The 18901-nt window shown below is 39.4% G+C and overlaps 1 protein-coding gene across 34 annotated transcripts in view; it reads right to left on the bottom strand.

Moving 5' to 3' along the window:
- LOC18423205 (ARM repeat superfamily protein) overlaps positions 1 to 18901 on the bottom strand; it is a 91853-nt gene that overhangs the window by 57414 nt on the left and 15538 nt on the right. For all 34 annotated transcript variants that reach the window (XR_016054167.1, XR_016054168.1, XR_016054175.1 and 31 more), the window contains exons 6-9: positions 9809 to 9958; positions 9135 to 9269; positions 8813 to 8959; positions 324 to 405 (exon numbers count right to left, since the gene is read on the bottom strand). Coding sequence is in view for 21 of the 34 variants with exons in the window: in XM_020672842.2 (XP_020528501.1) it covers positions 324 to 405; positions 8813 to 8959; positions 9135 to 9269; positions 9809 to 9958 (514 nt within the window). In the remaining 13 variants the exon portion in view is untranslated. The remainder of the gene's footprint in view (positions 1 to 323; positions 406 to 8812; positions 8960 to 9134; positions 9270 to 9808; positions 9959 to 18901) is intronic.

The following is an 18901-nucleotide window of genomic DNA, read 5'->3' as shown; positions in this document are numbered from 1 at the left end:
TGAGAACATTGCTGCAACAATTATGTACACAAGCATATATGTATACAAATATCTAAATAGATATATATACTTTCTAAATAGGAGAAAAATAGATAGGTCGACAGACACAGATATGCATAGACATCAGCACATTCATTTATACATATTAAAATAGATATTTCCTTAAGAGCATGCAATACATTCCAGGTATTTTAAATGCTGGACAGGTAGACCAATAATAAGGAGACAGACAATGGATAAGAGTAGCAAACAGACCTCCAAGAGATACTACAGACTGAAATTACAACAGTAGATTATAAAATAGCATAGATGTGCTCTTTTACCTCTTGTGGGGATGCTTGAATCACCAGCTCTATTAGGAAGGGAAGACTTGTACTCATGCAACACTTCTTCCCAATTAGCGTTCTGCACAAGTCAAAATGCATGGAACATGAATGGAATTCGAAAACAGAAGCAGATCGTGAATTGCCAGCAATAGAAATCCCATACTCTATACTGCCTGAGTCTCAACATAGCCCTAAGTACCATCTTTGAGTTAAAACATCCATGCAACAAAATGGATGATCATGTCTTCAGAGAAAAAGGGCAGGCATGATAAAAGCACAATTTGTTTTAACGTCAGCTAGAATGTAGACATCCATAGGTAATCTGAAGGATGAAATGTGACAAAAGTTCTTAAAAGGCTTACTTATAATAATAACAACAACAACAACAACAACAACAATAATAATAAAATGCTCACCTGTTTAAATTGATTTTAAGCAAGGGAGCCATCATTACATAATACTAGTTTGACCAAATTTCTTAGGTGCTACAGTTTCCTTTCTCTTGAGAGAAGTAATTTTATTCAAAAATTGTAAAAAGAAAAATTCTTCAAATTTATAAAGACACCGATTGGAATTCAAATAACCCCATCAATGACAACAAGTGAGCATAGAGTGCTTGTCCAAACTCGCAATCCAACTAAGAAAGTTCAAGCTCAATTTTGCAAGATTCGACATTTATTGGCCACATGAAACACATTCCCTGTCTCAAACTACAACCTCAAAACCACACCCTCAAAACCACTGCTTCTTTTGGATAGAGCTGACAAGATTTGAACCTGAAAAACCATGGTCCAAGCACATGGCCCTTCATACGAATGAGCTGGTGGGGTTTAAATACCTTGAACTTAAGGGATAAGTTTACATACGGACCGGGTTATATTAGCGTTATAACGAAATGGCCCAAAAATTGACCATTATTACCTAAAAGGATGGATCCCCGAAATTTCTTTTTTCAAGTTTATCCTCGGACCGCTCTTAAGCTCTAAAACCCCCAAGCTTCCCTCTAACTCTCGCTCTCTCTCTCTCTGAAAATTCCCTTTCCCTCTGGCTCTTGCTTTCCCTCTCTGTAATTCTCTTGTCCCTCTCTCTCTCTCTCTCTCTCTCTCTCTCTCTCTCGCTCTCTCGCTCTCTCTCTCTCGCTTTCTCTCTCTCTTTCTCTCTCTCGTGTGTGTGTGTAAATTTCTTGCCCCAATCCTTCCTCATGCATTTTCTTCTATTAAACTATGGGTTTACTGCTTTGGTGTCAATCTCTTCCTTTCCTTCTCCATCGATCCATGGATGGCTCCCACTAATTATAGGCCTTTTTTCCATATCTGAGATGGTTATTATGTTTGTACAAGAATTTTAAGAGCTTATCTCCTCTTGATGCTCTGAGAAATAGATTGAATATTTAGAAAATGTTCAGTGTGATGAAACTGGGAATTATTCAGGCCTCTTTGCATGCACTCATCCTCTCTCTCTCAAAGTGTACACAAGTTTTAAGTCATCTTGCACGAGAGACCCTCTCTTCCTTTGTAACATTCAACTTTGTTTTAGAATGAAATTTCGGTCCCATGTTAAAAACATCGAACCGATTGATTTTCAAAAACAAAATCAACAGAATCCAATCCGATGGTGGTAACATCAGATTGCATGATTCACATAAAAATAAATAAATAGAAATCAATCCGATAATTATAACATCAAACCGCATGTTTCACATAAAAAAATATTAATAGAAAGCAGTCCGATGGTTCTAACTTCAGACCGCATGTTTCTCTTAAAAATTAAACAGAATGCGGTCCAATGGTTCTAACACCGAACTGCTTCGTTCACTTAAAAAAAATCAACAGAATGTGGTCCGATGGTTCTAACATTGGACTGCTTGTTTAAATAAAAAAAAAAAACAACAGAGTGCGGTCCGATGGTTCTAACATCAGACCACTTAGTTTGCTTTAAAAAAAATCAACAGAGTGCGGTTTGATGGTTCTAACACCGAACCGGGGGCAAACTTGGGAAAAAATATAAAAAATTTGAGGATCCATCCTTCTGGGTAATAATGGCCTATTTTCGGGTCATTTCATTATAACAGTCAAAAAACATAGTCCGTACGTAAATTTCCCAACCTAAGGCCAATGATAAAAGGTGGAAGGACAACCGAGAGTACTGTAAAAGTTCAAAAGGAGATACAACATAAAGGAGAATATCAAATTAATGAACAGAAGTATTCAGGATTTCAGGTCAACATAAAGGAGAATATCAAATTAATGAACAGAAGTATTCAGAATTTCAGGTTTATAAAAGAGTCTCTGTTAGATAAGACAGAGATATTTGAAAGAAAAAGGATCATAATGTTCTAACATGGCTAAATAAAAAATGATTGGCATTGCCCCCGATATTTGATAGAAAAAGGATCATAATGTTCCATCATGCACTTTGCCAACAGGTGGGGGTACGGGGTCGACTGTTCTTGCTAATTTTATTGACCCTAGGCAGCCTACATTTTTGAAAGGTAGGCTTGTCACTGATAATTTTCTCATGGCAAACGAACTTATGTATCTTTGCTATAGGAACTCAGATCGGCCTAAAATGTGTCTGCAAATCGATTTGAGCAGTGCATATGACAGATTATCCTGGGATTTTATAGTCGGGATGATGGATGCTTTGGGTTTTCCTGACTTATTTGTTTCTTGGGTTCACTTGTGTATTTCCACCACTTCTTTCTCTGTCCCGAGGAATGGCTCACCCAAAGGTTTTTTTAAAGGTAAGAGGGGCTTGAGGCAAGGGGACCCTCTATCTCCTTATCTTTTTTTATTGGTCATGGATTTGTTTAGCAGACAGCTTGATTGTGCTATGTTGCAAGGCATGGTTCCCAGGGCATTTCCTACAGGGTGTGACTATGGGGTCTCTCATCTCTTTTATGCTGATGATGTGCTTATTTTCTGTGAGGCATCCATCTCCACTGCCACAGCTATGCGTAAACTTATTCATAAGTTTGAGACGAGCACGGGTCAGATTCTGAACTCATCTAAAAGCAATGTTTGTTTCTTTGGTGCACCACGGGGGGGGCAAGGGAGAATTCTGAGGGACTTAAAGTTTGTTGAAGGGTCTCTTCCTGTCCTTTAGTTAGGCCTACCATTATTTCGTGGACATCTGAGGCACAGTTATTGTCATAATCTGGTGGGTACAGTGTTCGATAAGATTAGGTCTTGGCAGCCTTTATGCCTGTCATATGCCGGTCGACTTCAGTTGCTTAAGTCTGTACTGGAGGCATCATCGGTTTTCTGGTTATTATCCTTCATTCTTTCGAAGAAAACATGTAATATAATAAAGAGACTACAGAGAAACTTCTTATGGGCCGGGGAAGCAGAAAAAAAAGGTGTTCATCTTATAAATGGGAAAACGGTGTCTCCCTATGGCTGAAGGAGGTCTTGGGTTAAGAGATATGGCGGATTTCAATATCGCAAGAATGATGAAGTTAGCATGGAGGATTTTGGAAAACCCATCCTCATTGTTGGCACAGTTCTTCAAACATCGTTATTTTAGAAATTCCTCTATTTGGGAGGCTTGAAGGCAGAAGAGGATGTTCTCATGCATGGAAGGGGATTTTAGTCGGCTTATTTCATTTGAGAGGCAATGTACAGTGGAATATTGGTAATGGTCAGATGGTGGATTTCTGAATGGACCCATGGTTAACACGTAAGCCATTTTCAGACCTCCACGATGACAACATTCAGGAGTATATGGGGGATGCTGTAGGGAGGAGGGTGTCAGACTTTATCAGAGGAGTTCCTCAAGCTTGGGTTATGCCGCATCCCGCATCTGATTCTTTGAGGAATATGTGGAGAGAGGTTGAGAATTATACTCTTCCTCTACAGCCCAAGAAGGATTTACTGGTCTGGATTCATTCTGCTGATGGATCATTCTCTATTAAAAGGGCATGGGATTTTATTAGGCATCAAGGTTCATCACAGCCTATCTTCCGTGCACTTTGGTCCTCCAAATGCCACCCAAGGGCGAAATGGTTTCATGGTTGGCCTTACATAATCGATTACCCACGAAATTCTTACTACAACAACGAGGCATGCAACTGGATTCTTTATGTCCCTTTTGTAGTAACCATGATGACAACATTTTTCATCTATTATTCCAATGTGCCTTTGCGCAGGGTGTTTAGAGATCACTCGCTTGGAGATGTGGAAAGAGGTTTGTCCTTGGTACCTCTGTCCCTGATTTACTTAGGTGGTGGTTGCTTTTCAGGTTTAAATCATATGGACTTCGTAATATTTGGTCTTTCATCATTTTTACTCCTATTTGGTTTTTATGGGAAGAGCGCAACAGAAAATTTTTTGAGTCAAGACCCACCAGGAGAGAGCTTATTGTGAAAAGAATTACCTTGCATGTTCAGGCACTAGCAGAGGTTAAGAAGTGGTATTTTCATTTATCAGAAAAGGCCATCATTGGTAACCTTCGGATAACTTGGCAGCAGCAGAGGGCTGAGCTCTTTACTTCGGTAGCTTGGTCTTTTCCTAAGACTCATAATTACAAACTCAATATTGATGGTGCTCAAAGTAATTGCTTTCCAATCCAGATTGAAAGCGACTCAACCTTGCTTGTGAATGTCATTCAGAATAGTTGCAATGCTCCATGGAGACTTAAAACAATTGTTGACAATTGTTGCACCAGACTGTCTTCTCATCGATGGTCCATCACACATGTATTTCGTGAGCCTAACATGGTTGCTGATGCCCTAACTAAGAGGGCAACTGCTGGCCCCGATGCTACTGTGTGGCGCCATAGACCACCAGATTTTCTCTCCTATCTTTTATTACATGATCTGGCGCAATTTCCCTACCATAGAGTTGTATCTTAATTGTTTTTCTCTGCTTTTTTATTAATGAAAAAAGGGGTAGGGGGCCTTCTCCCCCACTGACTTATCCAAAAAAACAAAAAAAATAGGGGTACGGGGTTGACTCCCTCCCCTCCAAATACCTCAAACTACCCTCTTTCCCCTGACAAACCAAAACAAGGCCTCTGGAACACATTATCAACAAATTAAAACACAAACTCGCCGGTTGGAAAGGGCGCTTCCTTTCCACAGCAGGAAGGATCACCCTCGTTAAAGCCATCCTCTCCAATGTCCCTATCTTTCAAATGTCTCTCTTCCACATGCCTGCCTCAGTAGCCCGACGTCTAGAGCAATTGATGTGAAATTTCCTATGGCTGGGCTCTAGGGACACCAGAAACTACCATCTTCTTTCATGGCAGATCGTGTGCTTACCCAAGATGCAAGGAGGGCTGGGCATTCATAGCCTTTGATTGACGAATCTGGCCCTCCTCGACAAATGGTGGTGGCTTTTGGCTACCCAAAGAGGTCACATTTGGCAAGATGTGATACGCCAAAAATATCACCTCCCCGATTCTTCTTGGGTGCCAAACGCAAGGGTCAGCAGCAATTCCTTTGGCGTGTGGAGATCCATACTACGGTCGCTCCCACAGTTCAAGTATTGCATTAGGTTCCACCCTAGGGCCGGTAAAGGAATTCACTTTTGATTTGATCTACGGCTTGGGCACACACCTCTCAAGGACCGTTTCCCCACTCCCTTTCACCCTGCCAGTGACCCACAAGCCACCATTGCAGAACTCTTCGACTCCTTTGGCTCTGTACCTTCTTCAAGCCCCAATTTTTGAAGACTTCTTCGAGATAGGGAGCTTCAATCCTTCCTTGAGCTATCCGCTTTCCTTCACCAATTACCTATTGGCCAATAGGTAATTGGTGAGGACAAGCTTATTTGGTCCCCCTCCACTTCTGGAGTCTTCTATGTGGCTTCTTTCTCCCCACACCTTTGCTTTCCTTTGCTCGATTAGCCCTCTTCCTCAACCAATTGTTGTCGAAGCTTCGTCAACCATCTCTCCCCCTAAAATCCAGGTTTTCAACTGGATAAACCCTTTTTCAAGAGGGCTCTTACCATTGATCAGGTCCAAAGAAGGGGAATGATCACTCGCAACCACTGCATCCTTTGCAAGGAGGACAAAGAATCAAACCCACACCTCTTCATCCACTACAGCTTTGCGCATATGGGACAATGTCCTTCGGCTTTTCAACTGGACGTGGGTTCACCCCCGAGAATGTCCTCAGCTTTTTCCAGCAATCCCAATTTCTTCCATGGCCCAAATCAGGAATTTTGCCTTGGAGAGACTCGGTAGTAGCCACACTCTAGTCCTTATGGAATGAATGGAACCACAGGATCTTCCGAGGCCACTCCTCCTCCCCATTGCATCTGTTGGACACCGTTAAGACCACGGTGATTTTCTGGGCCACTATTCACAGCAGATTCAAGTGCCTTTCCACCACGGACTTCCTCACCAACTGGCAATCCATCCTTACCTTCAAGCCCCAACCCCCCCACACCCCCAAACCCCCCCCCCCCACATCTCCCCTTGGTGTCCCCCAAATCCTCACTTGATCAAATTCAGTTTTGACGGATGCTCTCTCAGCAATCCAAGCCCAACAGGCATCAGGGGAATTTTCAGAACACACAAAGGCACAACCCTTCTTTCCTTCACCAATTACCTATTGGCCAAGCTGATTCCACCTTGGTGGAAACTCTCGCTCTCTTAAAAGGCCTCAGACGCTTCAATCTCTCTTGGGGATCCTCCCTAGTGGTGGAGGGAAACTCCTCCAATGTAATATCCTGGGCTTCAGGCAAGGCCACCCCACCCTGGTGTCTCGCTTCAGTTTTTGATGAATCTCCGACACTAGCAGGTTTTCACAGGTCTATTCGGTGCATACTTGGCATGCGGCCAACCACTCAGCAGTCGTTCTTGCTAAAGAAGGTGCAGCTATGGCGGTCGTCTAAGTCTTTTGCCACTGGCCTTCTGTTTCTGGGGTGTTTTTCTTACCACTGTACTTGTATAGCTTTTTGCCCACCACTGGCTAGGTGGGTCTTGTATAGAGCTCCCAAGTTGTGGGTAGTCATTTTTTGCATATACGCACTTACTTCTCTTAATACAAAGTCAACATTCAAAAAAAAAAAATGGAGTATTAACATAGCATAGATCCAACGTCAAGGCTCAAAATACTTAAGGAAATAACTTGGAGGCAGAAATGCAAAGCTGATGGATGCATGAAAGGGATCACTGTTAATAATTTAATATGGTAGAAGATGCAAGACACTGTTAATAATTTAATATGGTTGTTATTTTAATATGGTTGTGACAGAAGATATGACAGTTGAGGATTGCTACGTCTACACATGGCAATGATGGATTTCTTTAAGGACCTATATACTTGGGGACTGGCATTAACACATCAACAGATGGTCAAAGTGTCAAGCCTAGTCAGAAGGGCAGTGCCAGCTAGTTGAAAAGGCCTCTAGTTTGGCTAGAGACCAGGCTCTCAGAATGAATCATTTTATGAAAGCTTCACTTCAAGAATTTAAGGAGAGTATGAGAGGATAATTAATACCAATTTACAAAAGGACCATGGATGTGAAAGATTCTAGACCAACTTTTCATGGGATTACCATGCAAAATAGAAAACTCTAACACGCAACTTAAGAAGTATTATCCCAAATCACTCCCCCTGAGTTGGGGAAACTAATACACAGAAATTAAAACTTGAATGGCCATTGAGGGCACACAAGTTGTTAGCTTTGAGATTTGAATGGCAGGGTTGAAGATAATATATGAAATGGACTTTGAGATAGAAATTAACCATGTGAGATGTGCAATCTTATATGACATGGCAACTAGCAAGTCATTCTGGAATCAAGAATAGGTCTGCATTTCCATTTCGTATACTCTAAAAGTTTCTTCCAGGGGTCTGAGTCAAGGAAATACATATTCTCTTTACCTAATTACCAAAGCAGTAGATTTTTTTTGTTCTGGCTAAATTGCAACAGCCATAAACATTCTTTTGAAAATTAGTTTTTATATTTTTTATTGATGCCCCCAAATTAGGTGATCACCCCCAAAATTTCATCATGAGTGGGCTTTAAAATAAAAAAAAAAACAAAAGATCCCCTTGGGTGAGCTCCACATGAGAAGTATGCCGTTCTCATTTAATGGAAACCTCGCCCTTCCATGGGGATCCATGGAGGTGCGCACTTCTCATTTTTGAGAAGTGCACACTTCCAAGTGCAAAGCAATTCCTAGTTATCAAACTAGGAATTGCGACAGTACCTGAGAGTTTCTGGCTTCTAAAGCCAAAAATTCCCATCGTCAAACATGCCCCTGTAGAGTCGCTGAACAGTTCCAACATCAAGGTTCTCGGTTGCGTTAAATGGATGCTTTTTTCGCATGGTCCTGGTATACCATCAATGTCAAATCTCCAAAACATGATGATGCATTGGTGTTTTGTGGTGCTTCCATAGGAAAGGGTAAAAGAAAGAGTTAGGTGCCTCAAAAAAAATGATTAGCATAATTAAAATGGGAAACAAGTGATACAATCAAATCCTTAATGGCAAAAACCAAAAATGGAGCACATATTATGTGAAACATATTACATGTTTAATTGAAGAATCGTTTCTTTGTGCATAAGACACCAATGATGACAAGAAATGTACAAGACTAGTCGATACAGCCTTGAGTTTGCTCTTATCCTGAAAGCAACTTTGATTGTTCTGAAGAATATCCATATAATTGTCGAGAACCTGTTCAATGCATCACAAATACAGATCAGGAATAGAGACACATGAGCCATGCCATGCACTGTCCCACGTAGATACGTCATCTAAATCTACAGATAAGAAATTAAAGAAAAAATTAAAAGACAGACCATCAATTAATCTCCAACAGAATGAAGATTTCTTATGGATCAGGCCTTACCTTCAAATAACTTCGTTTTGACCAATCATCTTGGTTTGGATCAGTTTCCTGGATCAAACTGGAGCCGGGATGGGCTTCTTTTAGAATTGGAAGACCTAACCTGTATGGTCCCATGCGATCCTTTCTATAGATATCCTAATACAACCACCAAACAGAAACAGCAGTAAATCACTATGGCAGACAGTTTAACAGAACAAGGGTCCCATGAATCCCCAAATCAGCTAATAAAACTGTGCTTTATGATGACAGACTACATGAATTTTTCTGCATTAAACTCCATCAACCATGCAGTCTTTTCACTTCGACCAAAAAAAAAACAAATTCAATGGAAATGCAACCTCTCAACATTTACATTTGTTTCAGTATCCAGAGTTATAGTTCACTAGCCCATGACTCCTAGCCCGAGAATTTGCATTGAAAACAGCAAAACAAAAGTAGTTGGAAGATGGGCAGATAAATATGTAACACAGCAATTGTCCTCCAATACAAGCATTTGATATGAATCCAAAAAACGCCATCACAAATTACTTTCTTTTCTTTTCGTTTGGTTTCCAGTTGTGACATACTAGATTGAAATACTTCAAGCGTCAAACATTGAAAATTTATTTTCATCAAAAATTCCTCAAACATCCAACCAAGATAAATTGGCAGCCCCAAGTTTATACCGCGTCTACCTCTTGTGCATACAAGAAAACAATAACTGGATAGTGTGTAACAACGAGGTCCAAAAACTTAAATGCTGTCAGCCTAACATCAACTGCCAGTTGTGTCATTGCAAACAAAACATATGCCATTGTAATGGAAATAAGAGGTCCCATGGAATCCTGCCAAAACGAGAAAATCAAACAGATATAATCAATACAGATTCCATCCACTTCCGAAGAAATGTATAGAAGGCCAATAAATATAATATTAGAAGCAAAAGATTAAGATTCAATAGGTAAACAAAAAGATAGCTGCTGCTATAACAAAGAAAAAACAAAAAAACAAAAAAAAAGGAGAAAAGTAGCAGGATCTACACTTTTCTCCTCATGGTCTAAACAGCTCTACAAGAAATCTCAACAAAGAAATGCAAAGCATGAATATTACACTCCTATCTGAAAGCTCACTTCAGAGAAAGTGATGATGAAAGAGTCGGCCGCTCGGCCGCCTAAGTGACCTCGCCTACAAACTGCTTAGGCATAGCTTAGGCGGTCAAGTTTGGGCGTACATGCTTAAGGCTGGCGCATAGGCACCCGGGTAGGCTTAAGGCGGGCACCCAGGTGGGTCTGAACGCCCACCTAGTGCCACCCCTTAAAAGAAAAAAAATTAAATCCACCCCCAACAAAAATTCAAGTAAAGTATGTGTAATGCCCTTCTCTCAACAAAAATTCAAGTAAAGTATGTGTAATGCCCTTCTCTCTCTCTCTCTCTCTCTCTCTCTCGGGCCCATGTGCTGTCTTTACATATGAGAAGAAGAAGAAAAGAGGGCCTCCAAGTGTTCGATAGGAGGCCTTTCTCTCTCTCTCTCTCTCTCTCTCTCTCTCTCTCTCTCTCTCTCTTACACACACACACACACACACACAAAGATACACATGAACTCATATGCTCCCTCTTTACATGTAAGAAGAAAAAGAAGAAGATAACCTCCAAGCATTTGATGTGAGGTCTCTATCTCTCACAATCTCTCTCAACATATTAGAAGAAGAAAAAACAGAATGTCCTCCAAGTGTTCGAGACCTCTCTCTCAAAAATATGGATCTAAAAAAAAAAGGGATGATCTCTAAGAATTTCATGCGAGGCCTCACGCAAACACATACGCGTGCATGCACATACACACTACACATATACATGCACACACATTCATAAAACATACCCAAAACAACATATGCGCCCCCCCCCCGCCCGGCACCCCAACCCCTGCCCTTAGGGCCACCTATGTATTTAGACAGCCGCCTCCGCCTTTCTGAACATTGGGAGAAAGCACAGAGAAAACTCATCATTAAAATGGATTCCGGATAAGAAACAATGTTGACACAATTGAAAGTCTACTTAAATTACTCAGGGCGGGAATCTAATGAAATTAAAAGATAAGTGGATTGCCAATGAAATTAAAGGATAAGAGGACTGTTGTATACACGCATGCTTCTGCAGTCATTCCTAATTCTTGTCATTCACACCCAAAACCTGTCTTAAATATCAAAAACACGTGTTGGCAATGCTTTCGCCCATTTAATCAGTGCAAATAACAAGAAGATGGATGCCAATAGAAATCCATAATTACAAAATCTACAGTAGAAGTGGTGAGCTTTTGCAATAGAATGCCCTTGTCAAAACCTAGGCAGGCACTTGCTAAGGAAAACAATGCCTGCATAACATCACACTAAGGAACAAAGAGTTCATGCCGGCAAATTCCTCAAGAGAAAAAGCCCACCACTCCACCCTATAAACCCCAAAATTCCATGGAAAACCCACAGTTCTCTCTGGAATCATGATAACTTCACCATACGCCTAGATGAAATCTTGCAGTTCTTAAAATTACCAACCAATGCATGAGGAAGTAGAACCTTTCCTCTAGCATAAATGATAGTATTCATAAATTCACCCCCGACAACAATAGGCTTCCATAAATCATCCAACAGTATAATCCCAATTAAAGGCAGCTTTTAGTTTGGCCCATGTAGACATTGTCCTTCTCAATGGCCTAGCAAAATGCGTCATAATTTAAAACCCCTTTCCATTTGTATGAAACCCAAAAGTCATAACTGCTAGTCCCAACATTCCCTTGGCACATCCATCAAATTTGAGTTTCATATGTTCAGAATTGTGCTGTTGACAAGGCCTTATCACTCTTCTTTGATGTACTTAATATAATGAAATGATTAGGTGTACATCCCAGCTGTGGGGGATGCAAAGTTAAGGCATTCTCATGAGGACGCCAAAAGGGAGAAATAATCACCCAAAGAGGTCCATTTATGCACTGATGGACACAATGAGATGGTTGCTTATGTAACACACTTAGAGTTGTTAGAAACGTTTGTGATTCTGAATCGTCTCGGGAATCGGAATCGCGTGTATCAGAAGTTTTGAAATCTAGGAATCGTTGTCCGTACAATTCGGATTTGAGAAAAATGATTCTCACTATTTTGGAATTGCGATTCAAAAAATTAGGAATCGTGTTTCCTATTTGCAAGAATTGATGTCCCTTCATGTTGGAATCGTGTTTCATACCGATATGGAATCACGCATGACCCCACTAGTTTCGGTGGTTGCTAAAATCGTGATACCTAAAAATAAGGAATCGCGATTACTAAAATTCTAGAATCATTGTCCCCATCAACTTGGAATCACCATTCTCACCATTCCGAAATCGTGATTCTCCCTATATTGGAATCGAGATTCTCCCCTTACTAGAATTGCGAACCAACTCCCTTCGGTATATGAGAGAAGCATTCAGAAAATATATAAATTTACCCATTACTACAAGATCGAATTTTGGTCTGTATATAGTCAATTCAAGGCTCCAAGTATTAATGTCAACCTTTATGATATCTTTGTGGACAATACCATACAATGGATTCGGTCTACCAATAACCCTATTATGCCTACAAGGTCTGGAGCTAGTCTACAGCATACAAGGAGTGAGAACAAGGGCCAAGCTCCCTTTATCTCCCTTCCTTGAATTATAAAATATGTACATGACATAGTAATTCTTCTTTGTTAAATGTAGTTTTGAGTCTTTTGACTTTTGAAAATAGAGTTATTCAATTTTTAGTCAATTTCTCTGATATTTAATGATTAATTTAACCTAAAACATCACACAGGGCACTTTGCTCATCTCCTTAGTATCTTCTTATTTTACTTAAAGAAAAGCATTTTTATCCTCTTATTCAACTTGAAGAAATGACGGTGCCGATCATATATTAAAAATTATTACATTAGTAGTTTAGTACCCACACCATTTACCAAACATTAGTAAATTTGAAGTAACATATTTTTTAGTATTATTTATTCTTTGTAAGCGTTCTTAAAAAGTAACATGGAATGAAGGATGGAAATTAGTAAATAAGAAAATAAAAAATTTAACATATTACTTATATTTTAAATTTTGATTTTATTGCCATGTGCAACAACTTCAAATTTTCTCACCCTCTCATACAAGCCACTCTCACTCATGATTGAGCACACATCGAAGGGTTTCTACTCTCCTTATGCTCACATATTACTCATATTTTAAATTTTGATTTTATTGCCGTGTGCAACTTCAAATTCTCTCACGCTCTCATACATGTCGCGCTCACTCATGATTGAGTACACATTGAAGGGTTTCTGCTCTCCCTATGCTCACATTGCTTCCTGACAACATGGATTCGCAATTCCTTAATACTTTGAATCAACGTTTTGCATAAGTAGAATCGCATTGTTGTGTAGCAAGAAATCACAATGTATGCGATATAGAAACTTGATTCCAAACAACATGGATTCGCAATTGCAAAAAATTTGGAAACAACGTTTCTCACAAGAAGAATCGCATTCTTGTGCAACTAAGAATCGTAAAGTCGTTGATATGGAATCTTGATTCCGGTAATCCAGGAATCGAGATTCCTAAACTAGGTGGAATCGCATTCCGCAAAAAATGGAAACGTGATACCTTTCTTTTAGAATCAACTTTCGCCCAGGGAAACGCCGAATTGAGATTCCGAAACGGAATCGCTACCCTTATCGGCAATTCGGCTAACTCTAAACACGCCACCACCACAGAAATTAGTGCATGAAACCCTATGGTAGTGTTAGGCTAAGGTCTTCCTATGAAGTAAGCATAGTATAGGTTAGGGATTAACCCCAATGATGTACCACATGCCTCAGTGAGCCATGGACCCTCCTTCCCAAGTAGCTGGGCTATTTGCTTGACGAGTGAAAGCCAAAAGGCGACAAGGCTTATAGACCTCAATGAGTTTTAGTCTCACCACAGAATGTCAATCAAAACATGCAAAGCCACTTGTATGTCAACTGGGTTATCATGCTATTGTCCTCGAGCGTGTTCCATTAGATTCAAGCATAACCTATATAGATTCACCATGCTAAGTTGGATTGAGTTTTGATTAACCAATCATAAGACATCACCACATGACGTCATGGGTGCTCTAGGAGATCATGATAACTTAAGTGGTTTTTGCAAACGAGCATGGGGAACTTGATCCAAATACAAGCCATGTTAGTCCTCCCATGCTAGCGTTGATTTTCTTTCTTTTTTTTCTTTTTTTTACTACATAATTTCTATGCTAGCATTAATGCTCAAGCAAATGTTATTTTCAAATGGTTTATTTTTATTTTGTTTGAAGGATGACTTTATCAAGTTAAATTTATTTTGGGGTGGAGGTTCATGCCTTATTTACAAACTGTGGGTAAATCTGATTCTATTGTTGGGATACTGTTGGACAGGAGAAGTTTAGTGCTCTTAGAGATAGATACTGCTGGACAGGAGAAGTTTGGTGCTCTTAGAGTTCAAATTTTTTTTTATTAGCTTTATGGTCATATTTGGCCACTTGATCTACATTTCCATATTCTATCCACTGTGGTATTTGTTGCCAAAATTCTTCTAGCATGTGAAATTACAAGTTGAAGAATAAATGGAGGCATAATGTGAAAGAATTTGCATAAGAATATTCTGTTTCATAGATTAACTGGACCAATGGTGTGTGGCTCAGTTCAAAACGGAAAATTATTTAAATTGGTAATTTGTTGGATTTCATTTTACAAATTCATGAAGAAATATACAGAACAGAATAATACACGAATGTAAGGTAAATAAAATAAAATTTGGAAAATTGCAAGAGTAATAGAACATGCTCAAAGCTTCAAATGTATTCATGGGGTAGTTTAAAGGTAGGCATCAAACATATCACAATATTGTTGGTCAAGAGAAGTTTGGTAGCCACAAAGAGACGGATACTTGTAAGTCCTATGTTCATGTTCACTTATGCATAGTAAGTCCTATCCAATGTTGTCAGATTCACTTCGCTTCGGTCTAGGACGAAAATCCGAAGCGAATTTGAGAAAATTGTCTTTCAAAAAAGCAATTATGTGCTTCGTCCCGCTTCGGAGTGATTCAGCCTCTTCGATTGAAGCTCCGGCCTGTGTTTTTTTTATTGAATTGTTTATTTTTAAATTTTTTGTTATTTTATATATTTAATTATTTTTATATAAAACTACATATTTTACTAACATTAACTTTTCTAAAAAAATCTGAATCTTCCTCCGAATCATCCCACCGGTAAAGGAGGTAAGTTGTGTTAGGTACGCAGCCAATGTAAAACTTTGTCAAAACTTGCCATGATTCTTGAATCTACGCTAGAGCAGAATAGCAGACCAGGATTCATGTAGCGGACCCCAAATAGTTGGCAAAAGGATCTAATGATGATGGTGACAATAATAATGATGGTGATGATGACGACGACAAAATTTACTTTTAGGCAGTGTTTAAAAATGCGGCCGCAACGCCGCATACACGGCTGCATCATGCGAGATGCGCTCGCATACACATCCCGTTTAAGCGCATATGCGCTTTTGACAGATGCTCCCGCATATGCGCAGCACCAGGCCGCATCATGGCCGCATCAGACCGCATCTTGCTCGCATCGGTTTCCACGAAAATGTTTTTCGATTTTGCCCCTCAGGGAGGGGCAAAATGGTCTTTTTTTTGTTCCAATGTTTAAGAAAACTGTTTGGGGAGTTACTATAGCCCCTAATTGAAGATGTCCAGCCACTTTTGTGGATTTTTTTGCATCAAATCACTGAAAAAAAAATTTGGCGAAAATTTTTTTTTCATCCAAATCTTCGATTTGGCAGTTGTATGATACTTGGATGTTCATTTGATGCCTTTTATTGTTGATTTGGGGATGTTAAGGTGAATTTGTGATAAGAAATTGAAGAATTCAGAGGCCATGAAGAAATCAAGCACTACTTCACAGAGTCGGTAACTTTTTATTCCTTCTTGTGCAATAATATTGTTATACTTATTTTTGGGGCAATGTCTTCTTCCCAATCTTCTAATAAAAAGGATCCAGCTTGGAAATATGCTAAACTAAAAAATCCGAAAGATAGAAATTGTGTGATATGCTTGCTCTGTGGAAATACTCATATGGGTGGTATTTTTTGACAAAAATAACATTTAGCCAGAATTTCTGGAAATGTAAGAGCATGCCCACAAGCTACAGATGATATAAAAAAGGAGAATAGAGAATATTTGGTTAGATTGAAAAAAGATAAAGAGAAAAAAAAAAAAAAGAAAGGAACTACTTGATGATATGCAATTATATGATGATGTGGATGATGATGATGATATGTCTAAAGTTGCTATGAGGCAAAGGGGTACTCATACTCCAACTTCAAGAGAGAGGGTTATAAATATTGGTGGTAGTGCTGCGAGAAGAATTCCTCTCTCTAAGGGGCCAATGGATTCTTTTTTCACCCCTAGCCCCGAAATTGTGGTTTAGTAGAGAAAGAAAAAAAAACCCAACCACAATTGACAATAAATATAAGAAAGAACAAAGGAAGTCAGTATGTAAGTGGATTGCAAAGTGGATTTACATGGCCGGCATTCCTTTTAATACTATAACTCTGGATAGTTTTGCATGTATAGTCTAGGCAATTGGGCAATATGGCCCAAGACTTATTCTTCCTTCACTACATGAGGTTAGGGAGCCCTTGTAGAAGGATGTTGTATATGATGTGAATAAAATTTTGATTTCTCAGAGAGAAGGGTGGGAGAAATATGAGGCCACTATTATGTGTGATGATTGGTCCGATGGGAAATCAAGGGCATTCATTAATTTTGTGGTTAACTGCCCAACAGGTACTTTTTTTGTTAAGTCTATTGATGCATCAGACAAGTCACATGATGGTATATACTTATCTGGCTTGATGGATGAGATTGTCGATTTTGTCGGGGAGCAAAATGTGGAACAAATTATCACTGACAATGGTGCCAACTATGCTGCAGCTGGGCATTTCTTGACTTTGAAAAGGAAGCATATGTTTTGGACACCTTGTGCAGCTCACTGTGTTAATCTTATACTGAAGGAAATGGGTACATCTTTATTTAGTGGGGTGATTTCAAGAGCAATGTTGTTGTTGGATTTATTTACAATCACACCATAGTCCAAAGCATGATGAGGCCTTTTACAAAGAAGAGAGAATTAGTGAGACCGAGTATCACTAGATTTGCCACGTCATTTCTCACTCTTCGAAGCCTAGCCAAGCAAAAAAGTGCCTTGAGGACAATGTTTGCTTCAGAGCAGTGGAGTCAAAGCAAATGGTCAAAGCATAAGGATGGGAGAAAGGCAGAAAAATTATTTTGAATACATCTTTTTGGATTCAAATAATTATTGCATTGGAGGTGGCTCGCCCTTTAGTGAGAGTGCTTCGACTAGTTGATGGTGATGCGAAGCCCGCCATGGGCTATGTACATGAGGCAATGACTAGGGCAAGAACTGAAATAAAAGATGTTTTAAAGGATAATGAAAATACGCGCAAAGCTATACTTGAAATTATTGATAGGAGATGGGATACTCAACTTCACAAGTACCTCCATTCAACCGGTTATTTTCTAAACCCATCTCTTCACTACAGGCACCCATCCATTGAGTCAGATCGTGTAATAAATGGTGGGTTCTTAGATGTGCTGGAGAGGTTGGTGCCAGACAAAGATATCCAGGATGAGATCCAGAGCCATGAATTGATTAAGTTCAAGTTAGGCTTGGGAAACATTGGGAGAGATAATGCCCCTCGAAATAGGGATATTACAGATTCAAGTGACGGCCAAAAGCCCAAAAATAATCTTACTTGTCTCTTACTTTATGTATAGATCTATTGTTTATTTTATACCCATAATTTTTAACTATATTCTAAATTATAAAATATTATACAGCTGCATGGTGGGCATTATATGGAAGCGAGACACCAAATCTACAACGTCTCGATATTCGAGTGTTGAATCTCACATGTAGCTCATCTGGTTGTGAGGGCAATTGGAGTGCATTTGAGCATGCAAGTCTTTTACTCCTTAATCCTTAATCCTTATTTCTTGAATTTCAATTTTCTAATCTAAAATCTAATTTATCTGATTTCAAATTTCTACCACAGCTCCATACAAAAAAAAGAAAGAGGTTGGAGCAGAAAAAGTTGAATGATTTGGTTTATGTCCGGTATAACGAGCGGCTTAGGAAGAGGTATGAAAATCGCACGAAGCTTAACCCTATTCAATTATATGAAGCTGATGGTGATTCCATGAGTGGATCGTGGATCCAAGACAAGAGCGTGTGTTTGAGGGTGAGGATCTTACATGGCTTGATGTCGAGCTAGCAACAGGGGTTAATGAAGAAGATCGACCTAACACTAAAGCACAAAGGAGTAGAGGAGCTGTTGGGTCTAATCGCACTCGCACATTAGCTTCAGAGGTCGAGGAGGAAGCTGACTCAGAGGAGACCGATGAAGAATTCAAATTTCAAAATTGACTCTCAAAATGGATGATTGTATTAAGTTATTCACTATTAACTCTTCTTGAGCTTGACTTTTGGTTTGTATTTTGTAATATCACTATTTTGTGCTTATGGTTGTACTTATAGTTATTGATGGTTGTGCTTATGCGTGTGCTTATGGTGCAAATTTGTGTTTATGGTTGTTGATTGTTGAATGCTTTATGAAGCTGGTTTCAAGTTTCTAGTTTCTATCAAGGGATAGTGGATAACTGGATACAGAATCTTTGACAGCTAATAGTTTTGAAGTTA

This window comes from Amborella trichopoda, chromosome 4 (genome assembly GCF_054954075.1).
Source record: "Amborella trichopoda isolate Santa Cruz 75 chromosome 4, AtrichopodaSantaCruz75HAP2 v2.0, whole genome shotgun sequence".
NCBI lineage: Eukaryota > Viridiplantae > Streptophyta > Magnoliopsida > Amborellales > Amborellaceae > Amborella > Amborella trichopoda.
This window is presented reverse-complemented; position numbering and strand designations above follow the sequence as displayed.